Source organism: Scyliorhinus canicula, chromosome 5 (assembly GCF_902713615.1).
Source record: "Scyliorhinus canicula chromosome 5, sScyCan1.1, whole genome shotgun sequence".
Classification (NCBI taxonomy): Eukaryota; Metazoa; Chordata; class Chondrichthyes; order Carcharhiniformes; family Scyliorhinidae; genus Scyliorhinus; species Scyliorhinus canicula.
This window is the reverse complement of record NC_052150.1, coordinates 85,876,185-85,895,225: the sequence shown is the minus strand read 5'-3', so window position 1 is coordinate 85,895,225 and position 19,041 is coordinate 85,876,185. Positions and strand designations below refer to the sequence as shown.

The following is a 19,041-nucleotide window of genomic DNA, read 5'->3' as shown; positions in this document are numbered from 1 at the left end:
ACTCCGGCGTCGGCCCGCCCCAAAGGTACGGAATCCTCCGCACCTTCAGGGGCTAGGCTGGCGCCGGAGTGGTTTGCACCCCGCCGGCCGGCGTGGAAGGCCTTTGGCGCCATGCCAGCCGGGGCCGAAGGGACTCCGCCGGCCGGCGCGGGACCGCGCATGTGTGGGGGTGTCAGCGGCTGCTGACATCATCCCCGCGCATGCGTAGGGGGGTTCACCTACGTATTGGCCATCGTGGAGGCTGACACGGCCGACTCATAGGAAAAGAGTGCCCCCACGGCACAGGCCCGCCCACCCGTGTGGGTACCCCTCCAGGGCCAGATCACCCCGCGCCCCCCCCAAGGACCCCGGAGCCCGCCCGCGCCGTCAGGTCCTGCCCGTAAGGGACCTAGTCTAATCTACGCCGGCAGGACTGGCAAAGAACCAGCGGGACTTCGGCCCATCGTGGGCCGGAGAATCGCCGGAGGGGGCCACTGCGAGCGGCCGCCGACCGGCACGGAGCGATTCCCGCCCCAGCCGAATCTCCGGTGCCGGAGAATTCGGCGGCCAGCGGGGGCAGGATTCACGCTGTCCCCCGGTGATTCTCCGACCCAGCGGGAGGGGTCGGAGAATCCCGCCCATAGTGTTTCTGTTTGTTTAAAGGGAGCAAAATGCTTTCTCTCCGTATGGCACATCCCATTCACACAACTTCAAAAACCTTAGGCAGAGGTGTAAGAGAGTCAAGGCTGAGGTTTTCCCAAGCTATGTTACAGTGAAATATTAAAATAATTTCAGACTGTACTAATGATAACCTTTGAAAGGCTGACTTGCACAACTACTCTTCAGTTACATACTTACTTATTGTTACCTTGTCTTGCTCACCCAGCATGATATTGTTGGGTGTAAGATCCCTGTGGACAATTCTTTTTTCTTTGTGCAAATAACGCAGTGCAAGGCATATCTAAAAAGAAGAAAGTAATTGAACAGAATTATCTATCAGAAAATACACTTAAAAATGGCCCAGATTCTGTGGTAGTAAAATTAATTTAACATCATTACAACTGTGAAACTGACAGTACCTTCTTGTGTTCACACATGCACAGTAAAAAGTAGAAATCCAAAAGCTGGAGTCAGTAATTCCCCGCTACTTGGACTTCCGGAGGTGACCATGGAGTAAGTGGTCACAGATCTGATGGCTCCTGCTCAAGATGAACTTTTTTGGTCTTTTTCCTGCACGAAGGGCAAAGTATTTGAGAGCAAAAGGTGCAGGAGTGCCTGGGGAAGGTTTTACTCCTCTGGTGTGGCTGGTGGATGGATTCACGGACTACGAGTGGTGCAAGAAAGGAAGAGCTGCTGGAACAGGAGAGTCTTCATGGTGTGCCACAGGTAAAGATGGCGGGGGGGGCTGTTCTGCCAAGCCAGTGGTTGATGGAGCAGTTGGTAAAGTTCCTCAATGAGAGGTTTCGGCAGCAGAGGAAAGAGGCCTTGGAAAACCTAACCAAGGTGGTGGAACTGCATAAATCGGGGATTGAGGAGTGGAGCAGGGGCTGGAGGGCTCAGCGCCTGGCGATCCAGAAAATGGAGGAGGCAGTGGGGGAGCACAAGGAGCAGTTGGCCTCGTTGTTGGCTCAGGTGGAGGTGATGTGGGAGACCCAGAAGAGGCTGACGAAGAAGGTGGAGGACCTGGAGAATCGCTTCAGAAGGCAAAATCTCAGGATTGTTGGGATGCCTGAAGATTGGAGAGTGCAGAAGCCGGTCTGTGTGTGGCTAAGATGCTGGAGAAATTGATGGGGGAGGGGGGGTCATAGAATTTACAGTACAGAAGAAGGCCATTCAGCCCATTGAGTCTGCACCGGCCCTTACAAAGAGCACCCTACGAATCTACCTACCTCCGTAACCCAGCAACCCCCACTTAACCTTTTTGGATACTAAGGGCAATTTAGCATGGCCAATCCACCTAAACCGCACATCTTTGGACTGCGGGAGGAAACCGGAGCACCTGGTGGAAACCCACGCAGACATGGGGAGAACATGCAGACTCCGCACAGACAGTAATCCAGCCGGGAATCGAACCTGGGACCCTGGAGCTAGGAAGCAATTGTGCTAACCACGTAGTCACCGTTCTGTGCTTTGACTGGCCCCTGGAAGTCGACCGAAAGCACAGGGAGCTGATGAGGCTGCAGGTGGGTGATCGCCGAGGGCGATGGTGCTATGGTTGCACTGCTTTCTGAACACAGAGAAGATCCTTCAATGGGAGAGGCAGACCAGGAAATGTACCTGGGAAGAGCAGGAGCTGTAGGTGTATCAGGACTTGGGAGCAGAATTAGCGAAGAGGACTGCTGGGTTTAACTGGATTAAGGCTGCTCACTCTAAAAAGGGGGTGAAGTTTGGAGTATTATACCCGGCCCGCCTGTGGGTGACTTTCCGGAAGCGAGAGAACTACTTCGGCATGCCAGAGGAGGCAATGTAGTTTGTGAGGGACAATGGATGGTAGGAGTGTGAGGACTTGTGAGTTTGTATGTTCCTTAAAGTTTTGGATGGTGTGTTTTCTGGAGAGTTGGTTTTTCATGGGGGAACAATGATGGTGAGTGCACCTTTTGTTACTCTAGGGATGTATGGCTGGGGGGGTGGGAGGGGAACTGAGGGAGGTCGGGAAGCTGGAGGCCCTGGGCGTGGCCACCATAGCAGACTAGTTAATGGGGGCAAAGTGGAGGATGCAGGCACGGGGGGGAGGAATGGGGCTGGTTCTTTGTTTTTTGGCGGGGGGGGAGTTGCCGACAAAGGTGTGGTTGGGGTGACGCAGTTGGAAAGAGATCGATGACGGTGGCCATTCGAGGACGGCCTGGAAGTTCGCGTGGCATGGGCCGGGGGCTGGCTCAAAAAGGAGTATGGCAGATCAGCAGGGGAAGGAGGCAGGGGGCCCCCCCGCCAGGCTGGTCATGTAGAACTGGAGAGGGTTGAATGGGCCAGTCAAATGGACGAGTGTGTTCGCACACCTGAAGAGTCTGCAGGTGGATGTGGCCATTTTGCAGGAGACGCACCTGAAGATAGACAAGACGAGGCTGAGAAAGGAATGGTTGGGGCAGGTGTTTCATTCGGGGCTGGATATGAAGACGAGGGGCGTGGCCGTGTTCATTAATAAGTGGGTAGTGTTTGAGGAGGGGAGTATTGTGGCTGATCCAGGGGGTGGGGGGTGGAAGCTGGATGGGATACCGGTGGATCTAATGAACATGTATGCCCCGATTGGGATGATGTTGATTTTATGAGACGGGTGTTAGGGAAGATTCTGACTTGGACTTGCAGCAGTTGATTATGGGGGCACGCTGTAGGAGGTGCACAAGGCAGTAGTCTGGGGGGGGGGGGGGGGGGGGGGGGGGGAGTTAATGTCAATTTGGGCGCACATGGAGAAAGTAGAATGGGCGGAATTGGCAAGATTGGTAGACGAGATTTTGAGGGTGGACATGAGATATTCAGAGGTGCCAACGCCAGGGCTGTTGGGCGAGAGGCAGAGGCTCCAGATGGTGTTTGGGCTAGTGTCTACGGGGAAGGCGTTGGAGCAGTTACGGAGGGCCAGAGGGCCAGTATATGAGAACATGGAGAAGGCGAGCAGGATGTTCGACCATCAGTTGAGGAAGCAAGAGGCAGTGAGGGAGATTGGCAGAGTGAGGGATGATAAGGGTAAGGTGGTGATGGACCTGGAGGGGATGAGTGGCGTGCTTGAGGTATTTTAAAGGAGGCTCTATGGGTCTGAGCTGGCAATGGTCCTTCAGGCACTGTGCACAGGGTCTCATTGTATGCAGACATCCTACAGCTCTATATTTCAGGCCCATTGAACAATATCAAAGGCATCATGGGGATTTTAGAGGAATTTGGCCATTTTTCGGGATACAAGTTGAATATGGGGAAGAGCGACGTGTTCTCGATTGAGTTGAGAGGTCAGGAAAGGAGGTTAGGGGAGTTGCCGTTCAGGGGGGTGGGGGCGAGTTTTAGATACTTGGGTATCCAGGTGATGCGGGGCTGGGCACAGCTGCACAAGTTGAACCTGGCTCGGTTGGTGGAGCAGATAAAAGTGGATTTTAAGAGGTGGGATGTATTGCCGCTGTCGCTGACGGGGTGGGTGCAGAGAGTGAAAATGACGGTGCTGCCGAGGTTTTTGTTTGTGTTCCAGAACCTCCAAATCTTCGTCCCGAAGACGTTTTTTTAGAAGGCCAATGCACTGATCTCCGGATTTGTGTGGGTGGGGAAGGCCCCGTGAGTTAGAACAGCTATCCTGGAGCGGGGCGAAGGAGTGGGGGGTGCAGCTGGCACTGCTGAACATGATGAATTATTGAAAACGATTGCAATCGTTAGGAAATGGGTTGTGGAGGAGGGTTCGGATGGAGGCAGCATCGCGTAGGGATAAGGAGCATATGCTGGTAGCAAGGATGAGTAGAGAGGGGGTAGAGGCTAGTTTGTGCGGTGTGTGGGATGTGATGTCCGAGATGCTGGGTGGTCCCGGGTCCAGAGGTGGCGATATTCGGGTGCTGAAGACCCAGGAGTCCAGGGAATGAGAGAGCCCAATGTTTTGGCCTTTGCCTCCCTGACAGCCCGAAGATTTTGCTTGGGTGGCAGGACTTGGAGCTGCGGGAGTATGGGTGAGCTACCTCACTTGAAGATGAAATGATAGAAATAAAAATGGTGTGAAGGTGGAAGAGAGAGTTCACAGTCTCAAGTTGTTGAATTCAATGTAACGTCCAGAAGGCTGTAACGTGCCTTGTTGGAAGATGAGGTGCTGTTCCTCCAGTTTGCACTGGACTTCATTGGAACACTGTAGCAGGCCAAGGACAGACATGTCCACATAAGAGCAGGACAACGAGTTGAAATGGAAGCAACAGGAAGGCCTGGGTCCTGCTTGGGGACGGACCAAAGGTGTTCTGCAAAAAAGTCACCCAGCCTGCGTTTATTCTCTCCAAAGTAGAGTAGACCAAATCGGGAGGAGTGAATGCAATAGACCAGATTGAAGGAGATGCGCGTGAAGTGCTACCTCACTTGAAAAGAGTGTTTAGACCCTGGGATGGTGAGCAGGGCGGAGATAAAGGTTACACCTTTTGTAATTGCATAGGAAGGTGCAGGAGGAAGAAGTGAGGTGTTGGGGCAATGGAGCGGAGGACCAGGGTGCCCTGGATGGAATGGTCCCTATGAAATTCTAACAGGAGGAATGAGTGGAAGACCTGTTTGGTGGTGACATCATGCTGGAGTTGGCAGAACTGTCAGAGGATGATTCTGTGAATGCAGAGGCTGGTGGGGTGAAAAGTGAAGACAAGGGGGACCCTATCCTAGTTCTGGGAGAGAGGGGAAGGGGTGAGAGTAGAGGTGCGGGAGATGGGTCAGACACAGTGGAGAGCCCTGTCGACCACTGTGGGTGGGAAACCACAATTAAGGAAGAATGAAGACATATCAGCAGCACCAGTTTGGAAAGCGGCATCATCGGAACAGATGCGATGGAGGCAAAGGAACTGGGAAAATTGGATGCAGTCCTTACAAGATGTGTGGTGTGAAGAGCCTTACTTGAGGTAACTGTGGGAGTCAGTGGATTTGTAATGGATATTTGTTATTAACATGTACTAAACACTCAATTACAGCCATATTTTTAAAAAAAACTTAGAGTACCTAATTAATTTTTTCCAATTAAGGGCAATTTAACCTGGCTAATCCACCAATCCCGCACATCTTTTTGGATTATGGGGGTGAAACCCATGAAAACACGTGGAGAATGTGCAAACTCCACAAGGACAGTGACTCAGGGCCGGGATCGAACCTGGGACCTTGGCGCCGTGAGGCTACAGCCACATTTTAACTGAGTTTCAAATTTAGTCGCACATTCATGAGTTTCCATGGTTTAAGAAGCCAGTGAATACAAGACAATAACACATTGGCAATAGATTGGGTTTATAAAACTCATCGAAATGCTGTAATAAATATTCAATATTCAAAGCTGCTTTCTTATCCACTAGTACTAATGGGCTTTTAACAGTACTTTTTTTGAGTTTGTTTACTTTATCCACTTTAATTTTTTTTCAATTACATCAAGATGCTTTGGCCTTAGATTGGTTCTCAAACAAGGAGCATGGTGGCTGGCACCAACCCCACCACCTGCACCAGCACCATTATCATCACCAGCCTACTGTTCAGAAACCAGGAGCTGTATAACAGAGAGAGGAACAGCTGAGAGAGGAGCAGCAGGGAAATACAGCTTGCAGCAGGGAAATGCAGCTTGCAGGAGGCATAACACAGAGCAGGGTTTCCTTGGCATGTTGGAAAGCAGTGCTTCAGGAGTTCATGTAGTTGTGTTAGATGGTGGCTGTCACCTGCAGCCTCCTGGAAGCATATCTGCTGCCTGCTGCATCCGGTAGCCATATATTACCATTGGCTGCAAAGTCACCAACTTCCTCAGTTTTTTTGCCTCCGTATCCTTCCAGGGTTTTGCTGGGGACATACAGATCAAGCAGGAGAATCTGTGAATCTCAACGCTTCTGCTCCATGAACATGCATCTAATATGCAACAACAAATCGATTGTGCACCATCACGGGGCTCGTGCTTATGTGGAATCCCTAAGGTGGACAATCGGGTTTTCACATAATGATCCATATTTCACAAGTGAGCAAGAGCAGATGGTGGTGACAGGAACAGGAATACAGAATTCATATCAGACTGCACAGTCCTCTATAAGCTCTGCTCAACTGGACACAGATGCTGTACTCCAGAAGTCATAAGCAAAAAGGATAATTGTTGACTAGCAGCAGAGATGATGCTGTATACAGAGATGAGGAGACATTTCTTCACCCAAAGAGTGGTGAGCCTGTGAAATTCATAACCACAGGAAATAGTTGATGCTAAAACATTGAATATATTCAAGAGGTGGCTAGATATAGCACTTGGGGAGAATGGGATAAAAGGCTATGGGGAGAAAGCAGGATTAGGCTATTGAGTTGGATGATCAGGCATGATCGTGATAAATGGTGGAGCAGGCTCGAAGGGCCAAAAGGCCTCCTCCTGCTCCTATCTTCTATGTATCTACGTACCGAAGGGCATTCCAAGCTCACTGACCATGATTGCAACAAGAATGGAGAAGTCCCATCTCAAGATTAGTGTCTGGATTCTGAATTGAGGTGGTACTGTCCTATATGGATAAATTGGCCAACTCTGTCGAATATCAAATGTGGTAATCATAGGGCAGAAGGTAACACAGTGGTTAGCACCATTGCTTCACAGCACCAGGGACTTGGAGTCGATTCCCATCTTGGATCACTGTTTGTGTCGAGTCTGCAGGTTCTCACCGTGTCTGTGTTGGTTTCCTCCAGTTGCTCCGGTTTCCTCCCACAATTTCCGAAAGATATGCTTGTTATATGAATTGGACATAACACTTGAATCCTTTGTCTATAATGCAGACCTGAAGCATGGTCATATAGACTCTGGATGCCAACATGTCTGGTGTCTTATATAGAATGACCGATGCTTTAGCCTAAACCTTACATCACCCCACTGATGCGCACCAAAGTGTTCTCCAGCAGATGGTAGCAGTGAAATGCAGCTAGGCCATGAGAAGTGTCTTAGAGACAACAAATATACATTCCTGTAAGGCATTAATAACCCACAGAAACAGTGGCCCAACGTTAGCTAATGAGAAGAGTTAAAGATAATATTAGCTCGCCTCATGGCGCCAAGGACCCGGGTTCAATCCCGGCCCCGGGTCACTGTCCATGTGGAATTTGCGCATTCTCCCCGTGTGTGTGGGTCTCACCCCACAATCCAAAAAGATGTATAGGGTAGGTGGATTGGCCATGCTAACTTTGCCCTTAATTGGTAAAAAGAGAATTGGGTAGTCTAAATTTATACAATAAAAAAAATTTGAAAAAGATAATAGTTCAAAGGAAGATTCTTTGTCGTCGGCAGTAATGAGAGTGAAGATTGCGAGGATTTTAGAATTTAGCAATTAAGGACAAAGAAATTGATAAGAAAATAAAATATGGGAGTGGACTGTATATATTTCTATAGATATGAAAACAGGAAGAGATCAACAAAGGTTTTTTGAGGATGTAGCTAATAAGTGGTTAAAGGGAGCTAGTGGATGACATGCATTTGGATTTTCAAAAAGCTTTCGTTAAGGTACTATACAAGAGATTATTACGCTAAATTATGAGATTGGGAATAATATATAAGCATGGTTTTAGTGTTGGTTAGTTGATAGAAAGCAGAGTAGGAATAAATTAAACATGTTCATCTAGCTGGTTGTAATTAGCGGGATGTTGCAAGGATTAGTACTTGGACTTGAGCTATTAAAATCTATATTTGTGACTTAGATGTGTAGATTGAGGGTAAAGTATCCAGATTGCTGATGATACTAAGGCAGGTGGGAAAGAATGTGGTACAGGAAGATGCAAAGAGGCTTCAGTGTCATGATAGAAAGATATGAGGAACTTGGGTCCAGAAATGCGATCCAAGATGTAGCAGAAATTTAGGGGTTAATAAGGTTGTTAGCAGCAGACTCAGAGCACTCACAGCCTGAGTTACTTTGTCCCATTCAGACTTAACCTGTTTAGTGGGACTACACAGGATGATTCACTCAAGATCTATTGTCACCCTTCTTTGACCAGCCAACAACCCATTAAAGAGGCTGATGACCTATGCATCCATCAATGGAAGGTTAGTGGCATATAAACGGCATAGCTCTGTTCTTTGGTATAAACGGGAATGGGAAAACAGCCAAGATGATGAGAATAGATTCAGGTCTGACCACCTCAGGGGAGAACCTTTATTTGAGCGAGTGGCTGAGCTGAGAGACAGGAAATGCTGTTTGAACAGTTAAAGAGAAGGCTGTGGAATCGACCAGAGAGGTCATAAAAGTTGCCACCACAAATGTCCCTGGCAGAAGAAGAGTGCTTCTTAAATGCAAATACTACCTTTGTCTGTTAGTGTCAGTAGAACGAGAGCTGCCTTTTCACGTACAGCATGGTTTAATGGGAATCCGTGTGTTAAGGTTAAGAAACTGCATGTTTGTTAATGTTAGCTGAAGTAAAATTTTATTATTTCTTTTGCTTTAATAAAGTTTGTTTATAAAATAACCAAGCCCTATTTCTTATAGGATCACTCCTGGAACGAATCGATCCTTCAGCACAATTTTAAAACTTAGAAAAGTAGAACCAGCTGGTTCAGTATCTTAGCCATTGTTGGAAGGTGCTGCGTAAGGAACCTTGGTAAGTTCCTGCACTGCATCTTGTACACACTGCTGACACTGTGCATCAGTGGAGGAGGGAGTGAATGTGTATGGGGTGTCAATCAATCGGACTGCTTGATCCTGGAAGGTGTCAAGCTTCTTGAGTGTTGTTGGAGCTGCACTCATCCAGCAAGTGGAGAGTACTTGTGCCTTATAGATAAGGGATAAGCTTTGGGGAGTCAGGTGGCGAATCATTGCCTGGGACATGTGTGGCGCAAATGTTGCTTGCCACTTGTCAGCCCAAGCCTGGATATTGTCCAGGTGTGCTACATTTGGATATGGTCGGCTTCAGTATCTGAGGAGTTGCGAATGGTACTGAACATTTGTAGTCTTCAGCAAACATCCCCACTTCTGACCTTACGGCGGAATATCATTGATGAAGTAGCTGTAAACAGTTGAACCTAGCTCGGTTTCCTCCGAGTGCTCCGATTTCTTCCCACTGTCCAAAGATGTGCAACATAGGTGGATTAGCCGTGATTAATGTGCGGGGTTATGGGGAAAGGGTGGGAGAGTGGGCCTAGGTAGGCCTCCTTCTCACTGTAGAGATTCTATTGATTCTTTCTCCACAGCTGCTGACCTGAGCATTTCCAGAATTGTCTGTTATCGGTAAGCCAACTAAGCGATTCTTGGCATGACTGGCATTTTTAACCCAATGTGTAAGTTCAGTGTCTATCACGTAGTATTTTAAGTGAGTAGAACATTATCAGATCCCTATTCCTGTCACTTGTAAATTTGATTGATTTGTGGTAGCAATAAACAGCATGGTATCATTACCATTGGTGGGCATTACTGAAAATATTGGCAGAACTCAAAATTGCAGTAGAAACAGAAAATTTACCAAAGCTAATTATTTTTAAATGAATTATTAAAATAATTGTACAAATTGTACATATCAGATTAACATTTGTTAGTTTTGTTCTTGAATATCTATCAAATTAATCTCCAATGCATCCTCCGATTTGTGCTAAGATCATTGCAATGTGTAAGGAACATGTAAGGTTCTTACTTGTATAAATATATTCCATATTCTTTCTTCTGTAAACTGTTGTTGCTTTTCTTTGAGGGAATTAAAGTGCTCACCAAGGGGTGCTCCTTCGATAAGTTCCATAACTATATACAATCGATCATCTGCAAAGAACAGTAAAATATAATGATACCTTTAGATAAAAGTACTGAGTGACCCTTATTTTACTCTCTGTAAAAAAAAACCTCACCAGAAGCATATCTGCAGCCTTACAAAATCTTCATGTATGATTGTGGTGAGAAAATTGTGGTGGCAAAACAAAGGAAAATGAAAGAAAATATCAGCAGCCAAGATCTGAACATGTTGATTCTTATAGTCAATTATCAGACATATATTTAAATCAGATGGAAATATACAAGGTAATCGGCAATAAACTTCAGTTTTTGTTAGGATCGTGTGTGCCTGAAATGGTGCAGCAATATTCATCACATTATAAGCATTAGGTAACTTAGGTCAGGTGAATTTAAGCACAAACGAGAAATCGGGGGGTCCTGAGTTTGAATATCAACAATTTTCCTCAAGCTTTCATCTTTCCAAGGGAAATAAAACCAAGTACCATTTTACAGGTTTATGATGCGGCTGCAGACACTACTTGCCCACATGGTGGCAATATCTATCCTTGAAAACACCCAAGAATTCAGCAGCATATCTAATGGACGTTCATGCCTAATAGTGAATGGCTTCCATGGGTATTCTCTCTCTTCTATACAATATAAACCAAATTATATTTTACATGATTATATTTGTTGCTCGGTGTCATAACATTTATTTATAAATATACTTTTATGCAGATTAACTTCACTGAAAGCCTACCTAGTTGATTGTTAGATAATTGCATTATTAGAAAGACAATATCAAAAATATGCTTAATATAGTAACAGTTCTGCTTCATTAAATGACAAAAATGAGCATGTCACATGTATTTTTCCAGTTTGGCTGGGCAAACACCACCTTCAGTTCAAGAATATAAATTACATGAAAGGAAGATAAATTATTTATAATTTACAGGACCACTGCAAATTTAGATGCATTTTTAAAATTCATTCATTTTTGGACATCTCTAGCTAGGCCAGAAATTATTGCCCATTCCTTGAGAAGGGAGTGCTGAGCTGCATTTTGAACCGTAGCAGTCATGTGATGTAGGTACACTCACAGTGCTGTTAAGGAGGGAGTACCAAGATTTTGACCCAGCTACAGTGAAGGAACGTATATAGTTCCAAGTCAGGTTGCTATGTGGCTTGGAGGGAGCTTGCTGGTGGTGTTCCCATGCATCAGTTGCCCTTGTCCTTCTAGATGGTAGTAGTCATGGGTTTCAAAGGTGTTATCTAACGAACCTTGATAAGTTCCTGAGGTCAATTACTTCCGCAGGGTTCCTAGCCTCTGATTTTCTTTGTAGCCACAGTATTTATATGGCTAGCCCAGTTCAGCTTCTGGTCAATGGTAACCCCAAGGATGTTGATAGTGGGGACTCAGAAATGATAATGCCACTGATGTTGAGGTCATTGCCTGGAACTTTGTGTTGTGAATGTTATTTGCCATTTGTCAGCCCAAACCTGGATATAGTCCAGGGGTCTTGCTGCATTTGGACATGGACTGCTTGGGTATCTGAGGAATTGTGAATGGTGCTGAATATCATGCATCAACAAACATTCCCATGTCTAACCTTGTGATGGGAGGAATGTTATTGATGAAGCAGCTGAAGATGGTTGGGCCAAGGATCCCACACTGAGGAACTCCTGCAATGAGTCCTAGGACTTGGATGATTGACCTCCAACAACCATCCTTTGTGCTTGGTATGACTCCAACCGGCAAAGATTATTCCTCGTGATTCCCAGTGACTCTAATTTTGCGAGGCACTTGATGCCTCACTCAGTCAAATACTGCCTTGTAGTCAAAGGCAGTCACTCACCTCATCTCTGCAGTTCAGCCCTTTTGTCCATGTGTGAACCAAGGCTGTAATGAGGTCAGGAGCGGAGTGATCCTGGAAGAACCTAAACTGAGCATTTGGGAGCAAGTTATTCTACGCTATTGCCAATTGATCGCACTTTTCGTGACCCCTGTCATCACTTTACTGATAATTGAGAGTTGACTAATGGGGCGGTAATTGGCTGGGTTGGATTTGCCATGCATTTTGTGGACAGAACAGACCTGAACAATTTTCCATATTGCCAGGTGGGTGCCAGTATTTGAGCTGTACTTGAACAGCTTGACTAAGTGCACGGCAAATTCTGGAGCATAAGTATTACTGCTGAAATATTGTCAGGGTCCATGGCCTTTCAGTATCCAGTGCCTTCAGACTTTTCTTGATATCATGTGGAGTGAGTCAAATTTGCGAAAGGCTGGCATGTGTGATGTTGGGGACCTCTGTTGGAGGCTAAGATAAATCATCCACTCAGCCCTTCTGGCTGAAGATTGTTGCAAATGCTTCAGCCTCATATTTTGAACTGATATGTTGGGCTCCTCCATCTTCTGGATGGGGATATTTGTAGAGCCTCTTCCTGCAGTGAACTGCTTAATTGACCAGCACCATTTCCATCTGGCTGTGGAAAGGCTGCAGAGCGCAGATCTGATATGTTGGCTATGCAATTACTTAGCTCTGTCTAACATATGCTGCTTATGCTATTTTGCATGCAAGTACTCGGTTGGAGCTTCACCAGGTTGGTAGCTCATTTTAGGTGTGCCTGGTGCTGCTCCTGGCATGCCCTCCTGCACTCTTCCTTGAACTAGGGTTGATCTTCGACTTCCTGGTAATGGTAGAGTGGAGATATGCCGGGCCATGTGGTTATAGATTGTGGTGAGTCAAATTCTGCTGCACTGATGCCCCCCAGTGCCTCATGCTGCCCAGTCTTTAGTTGTTAGATCTCTTCAAAATCTATCCCATTCAGCACGGTGATGGTGTCACACAACACAGAAGAGGGTATCCTCAACGTGAATATGGGACTTCATCTCCACCTAGACTGTGTGGTGGTCACTCTTTCCGATACTGTTTTGGACAAATGTATCTGCAGCAAGTAGATCGGCGAGCATGTTTTTCAAACGTGACACCACTGTTTAAAAAAGGAGGTAGGCAGAAAGCGGGTAATTATAGGCCAGTTAGCTTAACTTCGGTAGTAGGGAAGATGCTGGAATCTATCATCAAGGAAGAAATAACGAGGCATCTGGATGGAAATTGTCCGATTGGACAGACGCAGCATGGGTTCATAAAGGGCAGGTCGTGCTTAACTAATTTAATGGAATTTTTTGAGGACATTACCAGTGCAGTAGATAACGGGGAGCCAATGGATGTGGTATATCTGGATTTCCAGAAAGCTTTTGACAAGGTGCCACACAAAAGGTTGCTGCATAAGATAAAGATGCATGGCATTAAGGGTAAAGTAGTAGCATCGATAGAGGATTGGTTAATTGATAGAAAGCAAAGAGTGGGGATTAATGGGTGTTTCTTGGGTTGGCAATCAGTAGCTAGTGGTGTCCCTCAGGGATCAGTGTTGGGCCCACAATTGTTCACAATTTACATTGATGATTTGGAGTTGGGGACCAAGTGCAATGTGTCCAAGTTTGCAGACGACGCTAAGATGAATGGTAAAGCAAAAAGTGCAGAGGATACCGGAAGTCTGCAGAGGGATTTGGATAGGTTAAGTGAATGGGCTAGGGTCTAGCAGATGGACTACAATGTTGGTAAATGTGAGGTTATCCATTTTGGTAGGAATAACAGCAAAAGGCATTATTATTTAAATGATAAAATATTAAAACATGCTACTGTGCAGAGAGACCTGGGTGTGCTAGTGCATGAGTCACAAAACATTGGCAAATGGATTGATTACGAAGGCAAATGGAGTTTTGTCCCTCATTGCTAGAGGGATGGAGTTTAAGACTAGGGACGTTATGCTGCAATTGTATAAGGTGTTAGTGAGGCCACACCTGGAGTATTGTGTCCAGCTTTGGTCTCGTTACCTGAGAAAGGACGTACTGGCGCTGGAGGGTGTGCAGAGGAGATTCACTAGGTTAATCCCAGAGCTGAAGGGGTTGGATTGCGATGAGAGATTGAGTAGACTGGGACTGTACTCATTGCAACTTAGAAGGATGCGGTGGGGGGGGGGGGGGGGGGGGGGGGGGAGGGGGGGGGGGGGGGGCATTTTATAGAAACATATAAAATTATGAAGGGAATAGATAGGATAGATGCGGGCAGGTTGTTTCCACTGGCGGGTGAAAGCAGAACTAGGGGGCATAGCTTCAAAATAAGGGGAAGTAGATTTAGGACTGAGTTTAGAAGGAACTTCTTCACCCAAAGGATTGTGAATCTATGGAATTCCTTGCCCAGTGAAGCAGTTGAGGCTCCTTCATTAAATGTTTTTAAGATAAAGACAGGTAGTTTTTTGAAGAATAAAGGGATTAAGGGTTATGGCGTTCGGGCCGGAAAGTGGAGCTGAGTCCATAAAAGATCAGCCATGATCTCACTGAATGGCGGAGCAGGCTCGAGTGGCCAGATGGCCTACTCTTGCTCCTAGTTCTTATGTTCATTCTTTATGGTTCCCTCAACACCTGCTTCAGATCTATTCTAGCAGCTATGTCCTTTAGGACATGGCTAACTCAGTCTGTAATGACGCTACCAAGCCAATCTTGGTGATGGACATTGAAATTTTCCATCCAAATACACCAGTTGAAATACACTGGTTGAATTTCTCGGGTTTAAGTACGTTATAATCGAACACTATAAATATGCAATCGCATTATATACACAAATATGCTGGTCTTTTTGTTTTTATGTTCAAAGACATACTTACTTTCAACAAAAGTCTTGTAATATCTCACTACATTTGGGTGATGGAGCTGCAAAAAAAAAAGTCTAATATTAAAGGGAATTAGTCCAAAATAAACTAGCTTACAAATGATTTCTGATGAGCCCTGTGCACTATTGTTCTGTCATACTCTTGTAAACTCCAAATGGGGTGTTGTTCTTCAGAGAGAAGTTATAAAAATAGAAATACTACAAAAGCAGGTATCTATTTAAATAAATATCACTCTTTTATACAAATGGAAATATTCTTAGATTTTCTACAATTGTTTTGTTTGTTCTCTTGAGGAACATTTGATCTGAGGTCATCTGTCATGAAAAGCAATTGGAGCGAAAAGAGCCCTGTAACAAGGACAGATTTCAGATTTAGGATTACACTCTGCAGTAAAGAAAGAACTTGCATTGATATGATGGCTTTCACAACCTCAGGACATCCCAAATGCTTCACAGTCAATGACGTACATATTTATTCTTCATTGTTCTGTTTTAATCAGGCAACTGGTACATAGCAAAGTCCCCCCAAAAATGATATAAATTATCAAATTACATATTTTTGATGGTGTTGGTTGAGGGTTAAATGTTGTACAAGAGGACACCCAGGTTTTCTTTGAATAGTGCCTTAGGATCTTTTATATCGGGAGGTATGGTGGCACAGTAGTTAGCACTGCTGCCTCACAGCGCCAGGGACCTGGGTTCAATTCCACCTTCGATTGACTGTCTGTGTGGAGTTCGTACATTCTCCCTGTGATTGCGTGAGGTTTCCTCCGCATGCTCCTGTTTCCTCCCACTGTCCAAAAATGTGCGGGTTGGCGGATTGTCCAAACTAAATTGTCCCTTAGATTCCAAAAGGTTAGGTGGGACTATTGGGTTACGGGGATAGGGTTGGTGCATTGGCCCAAGTAGGGTGCTCTTTCAGAGAGTTGGTGCAGTGTCTATTCTCACCCACTGCAGCATTGCAGTTGGAGAGGCTGGGGAGTTGTCCGTCAATCTGATTAGTCGTTAGCTTTCCAAAGCGGGACTTCCAAGTTCGGACGGAAGATCCACTTGCTGCCAATCAATACTCATTTGACCATAAAATGGGAGTTGGCCAGTCAGAGTCAGTGGGGATGTTTTCTCCGCCTACTCTCTAGATAAGAGCCCCCACCATCCGACAAATTCAGGCCATGGAACCTGACAACAACTAGTTTGGCATGAAGATCTGTGCTCTCGAAATAGCTGTGGCTTCTAACCAAACTGTCCAGTAAGGCTACACCACTGGCATCTAAGCAACGGAGTGGAAAATTGCTCAAGCATATTCTGTTCACGAAAAGCAGGATAAATCCAATCTGGCCAATTACCTCATGTGTATTATAGAGTCTAACAATCTCCCTTGACAGCCAATGGCATTACTATCATCAAATGCCCCATCATAGAATTTACAGTGCAGAAGGAGGCCATTCGGCCCATCAAGTATGCACCGTCTCTTGGAAAGAGCACCCTACATAAGCCCACACCTCCACCCTATCCCCGTAACCCCAGCTAATGTTTTTTTTGGACACTACATTGACATCCTGGGGTCACGAGAAACTTAACTCTCCCAGACACAGATATATTATGGCTAGCTTTCTGTGGGAAAATACAAACATACATAGAAAATAGAATCAGGAGGAAGGCACGATGGCATTGCTGCCTCACAGCTCTAGGGTCCAGAGTTCAATTCTGGCCTCAGGTGACTGTTTGTGTGGAATTTTCACTTTCTCCCGTGTCTGTGTGGGTTTCCTCAGGGTGCTCAAGTTTTTTACCACAGTTCAAAGATGTGCAGGTTAGATGGATTGGCCATGCTAAATTGTCCCTTAATGTCCAAAAAGTTAGTTGGGGTTACTGGGATAGGGTGAACTTGAACTTGTGCCCCCTTGTAATTGTCATTTCCACCCTGGAAAAAAGTCTCCAACTGTTCACCTTATCTATACCCCTAACAATTTTATAAACTTCTATCAGGGCGCCCCTCAGCCTCTGTCTCTCTGGGGAGAACAATCCCAGTTTGTTCAATCAAAGGCAATGTCAGGATTGGGAATTGGGCCCAGGTAGGGTGCTCTTTCCAAGGGCCAGTGCAGACTTGATGAGCCAGATGGTCTCCTTCTTCACTGTAAATTCAATTATTCTGCCCTTCAGGCCTGCTCCGCCACACGTTATGATCATGGCTGATCATCGGGTTCAATACCCTAATCCTGCTTCCCCCCCCCCCCCCCCGACCCCCCACATATCCCTTGAGCTAAACCCCATATTTAATTCCTTCTTAAAATTACGCAACGTTTTTGCCTCAACTACTTTTTGTGGGTCAGTACAGAGGTGCAGTGGTTAGCACTGCTGCCTCACGCGCCAATTCCCGGATTCAATCCTGGCCCTGGTCACTGCCCATGTGGAGTTTGAACAATCTCCCCGTGCCTGCGTGGGTCTCACACCCACAACCCAAAGATGTGCAGGGTAGGTGGATTGACCATGTAAAATTGCCCCTTAAATGGAAATTTTATTTTAAACTATTTTTAATGGTAGTGAATTCCAAAGATTCACCATTCTCTGGGGGGGGAAAAAATTCTCCTCACTTCAGTTCTAAAAGGTTTACCTCTGATCCTCAAACCATGACCCCTGGTTTTGGACTCCCTCACCATCAGGAACATTCTTTCTGAATCGACTCTCTCTAATCCTGTTAGAATTGTATACGTTTCTAGGAGATCCCCCCTCACTCCTCTAAACTCCAATGAATATAATCCTAATCGATTTAGTCTCTCCTCCTAAAATAGTCCCACCATCCAGGAATCAACCTGGTAAACCTTTGTTGCACTCCCTCCATAGTAAGAACATTGGCCGGGATTCTCCCCTACCCAGCGGGGCGGGGGGTCCTGGCGCGATGGAGTGGCGTGAACCACTCCGGCGTCGGGCCTCCCAAAGGTGCGGAATTCTCCACACCTTTAGGGGCTAGGCCCGCGCTGGAGTGGCTCCCGCTCCGCCGGTGGGCGCGAACGGCCTTTGGCGCCCCGCCATGCGGGGCCAAAAGGCCTTCGCCAGCTGGCAGAAGTCCGTGCATGCGCCGGTGCGTCAGCTTGTATTCCCCGCTCTCTTCCTTTCATATTATATTTTCCCCTTCTTAAACAATCCCTTGGTCTGTCTTTGCTGAATTTTAAACTGTTCCCAATCCTCAGGTCTATTGCCTTTTCTTCTTGCTAATGTGTATGCCTTTTCTTTGAATATAATATTATCTCTAATTTCCCTTGTAAGCCATGGTTTGGCCACAGTTCCCTTTCTACTCCTGCGCCAAATAGGAAGAAACAACTTTTGGAGTTCACCAATTTTGTTCCTTGAATGCCTGCAATTGCCTGTCCACTTTCTTCCTTTCAGCAATGTGCCCCAGTCCATCTTCACCAACTCATGCCTCAAACCATCATAGCTACCTTTATTGAGATCAGGACCGTAGTCTTATAATCAACAACCTCACTATCCATCTTGATAAAGAATTCTATCGTATTATGGTCACTCATCCCCAAGGGTTCTCTCACAACTTGGCAACGAATACTTTCTCATTGCACAACATCCAGGCCTGTTCCCTTGTTGGTGCCTCAAAGCATTGGTCCAGAAAACCATCCTGTACACACTATAGAAATTCCTCCTCTATTGTACTGTGGCTAATTTGACTTCCACAATCTATATGCAGATTAAAGTTACCCATAATCACAGATGTTCCTTTAACACATTCATCTCTGATTTCCTATCTAATGCTATTCCCAACATTACCACTGCAGTTTGATGGTCTCTATACAACGCCTACAAATGTTTTTTGCCCCGTGGTGTTTCTTAACTCAACCCATACAGATTCAACATCGTCTGTGCTCAATACTGTGTCAATATTTTCTTTAATCAATAATGCAACTCCACCTCTTTTCCGTTCTGGCTGTCCTTCCTAAAAACTGAATAGCCCTCAATATTTAGTTCCCATCCTTGGTCACCTTGGAGCCATG

General features: G+C 46.0%; 1 protein-coding gene across 2 annotated transcripts in view; it reads right to left on the bottom strand.

The window, feature by feature from the left end:
• The window catches only part of nek10 (NIMA-related kinase 10), a 377,347-nt gene that overhangs the window by 140,647 nt on the left and 217,659 nt on the right, over positions 1-19,041 (bottom strand). For both annotated transcript variants that reach the window (XM_038797318.1, XM_038797319.1), the window contains exons 20-22: positions 15,039-15,084; positions 10,240-10,361; positions 838-940 (exon numbers count right to left, since the gene is read on the bottom strand). In XM_038797318.1, the coding sequence (XP_038653246.1) occupies positions 838-940; positions 10,240-10,361; positions 15,039-15,084 (271 nt within the window). The remainder of the gene's footprint in view (positions 1-837; positions 941-10,239; positions 10,362-15,038; positions 15,085-19,041) is intronic.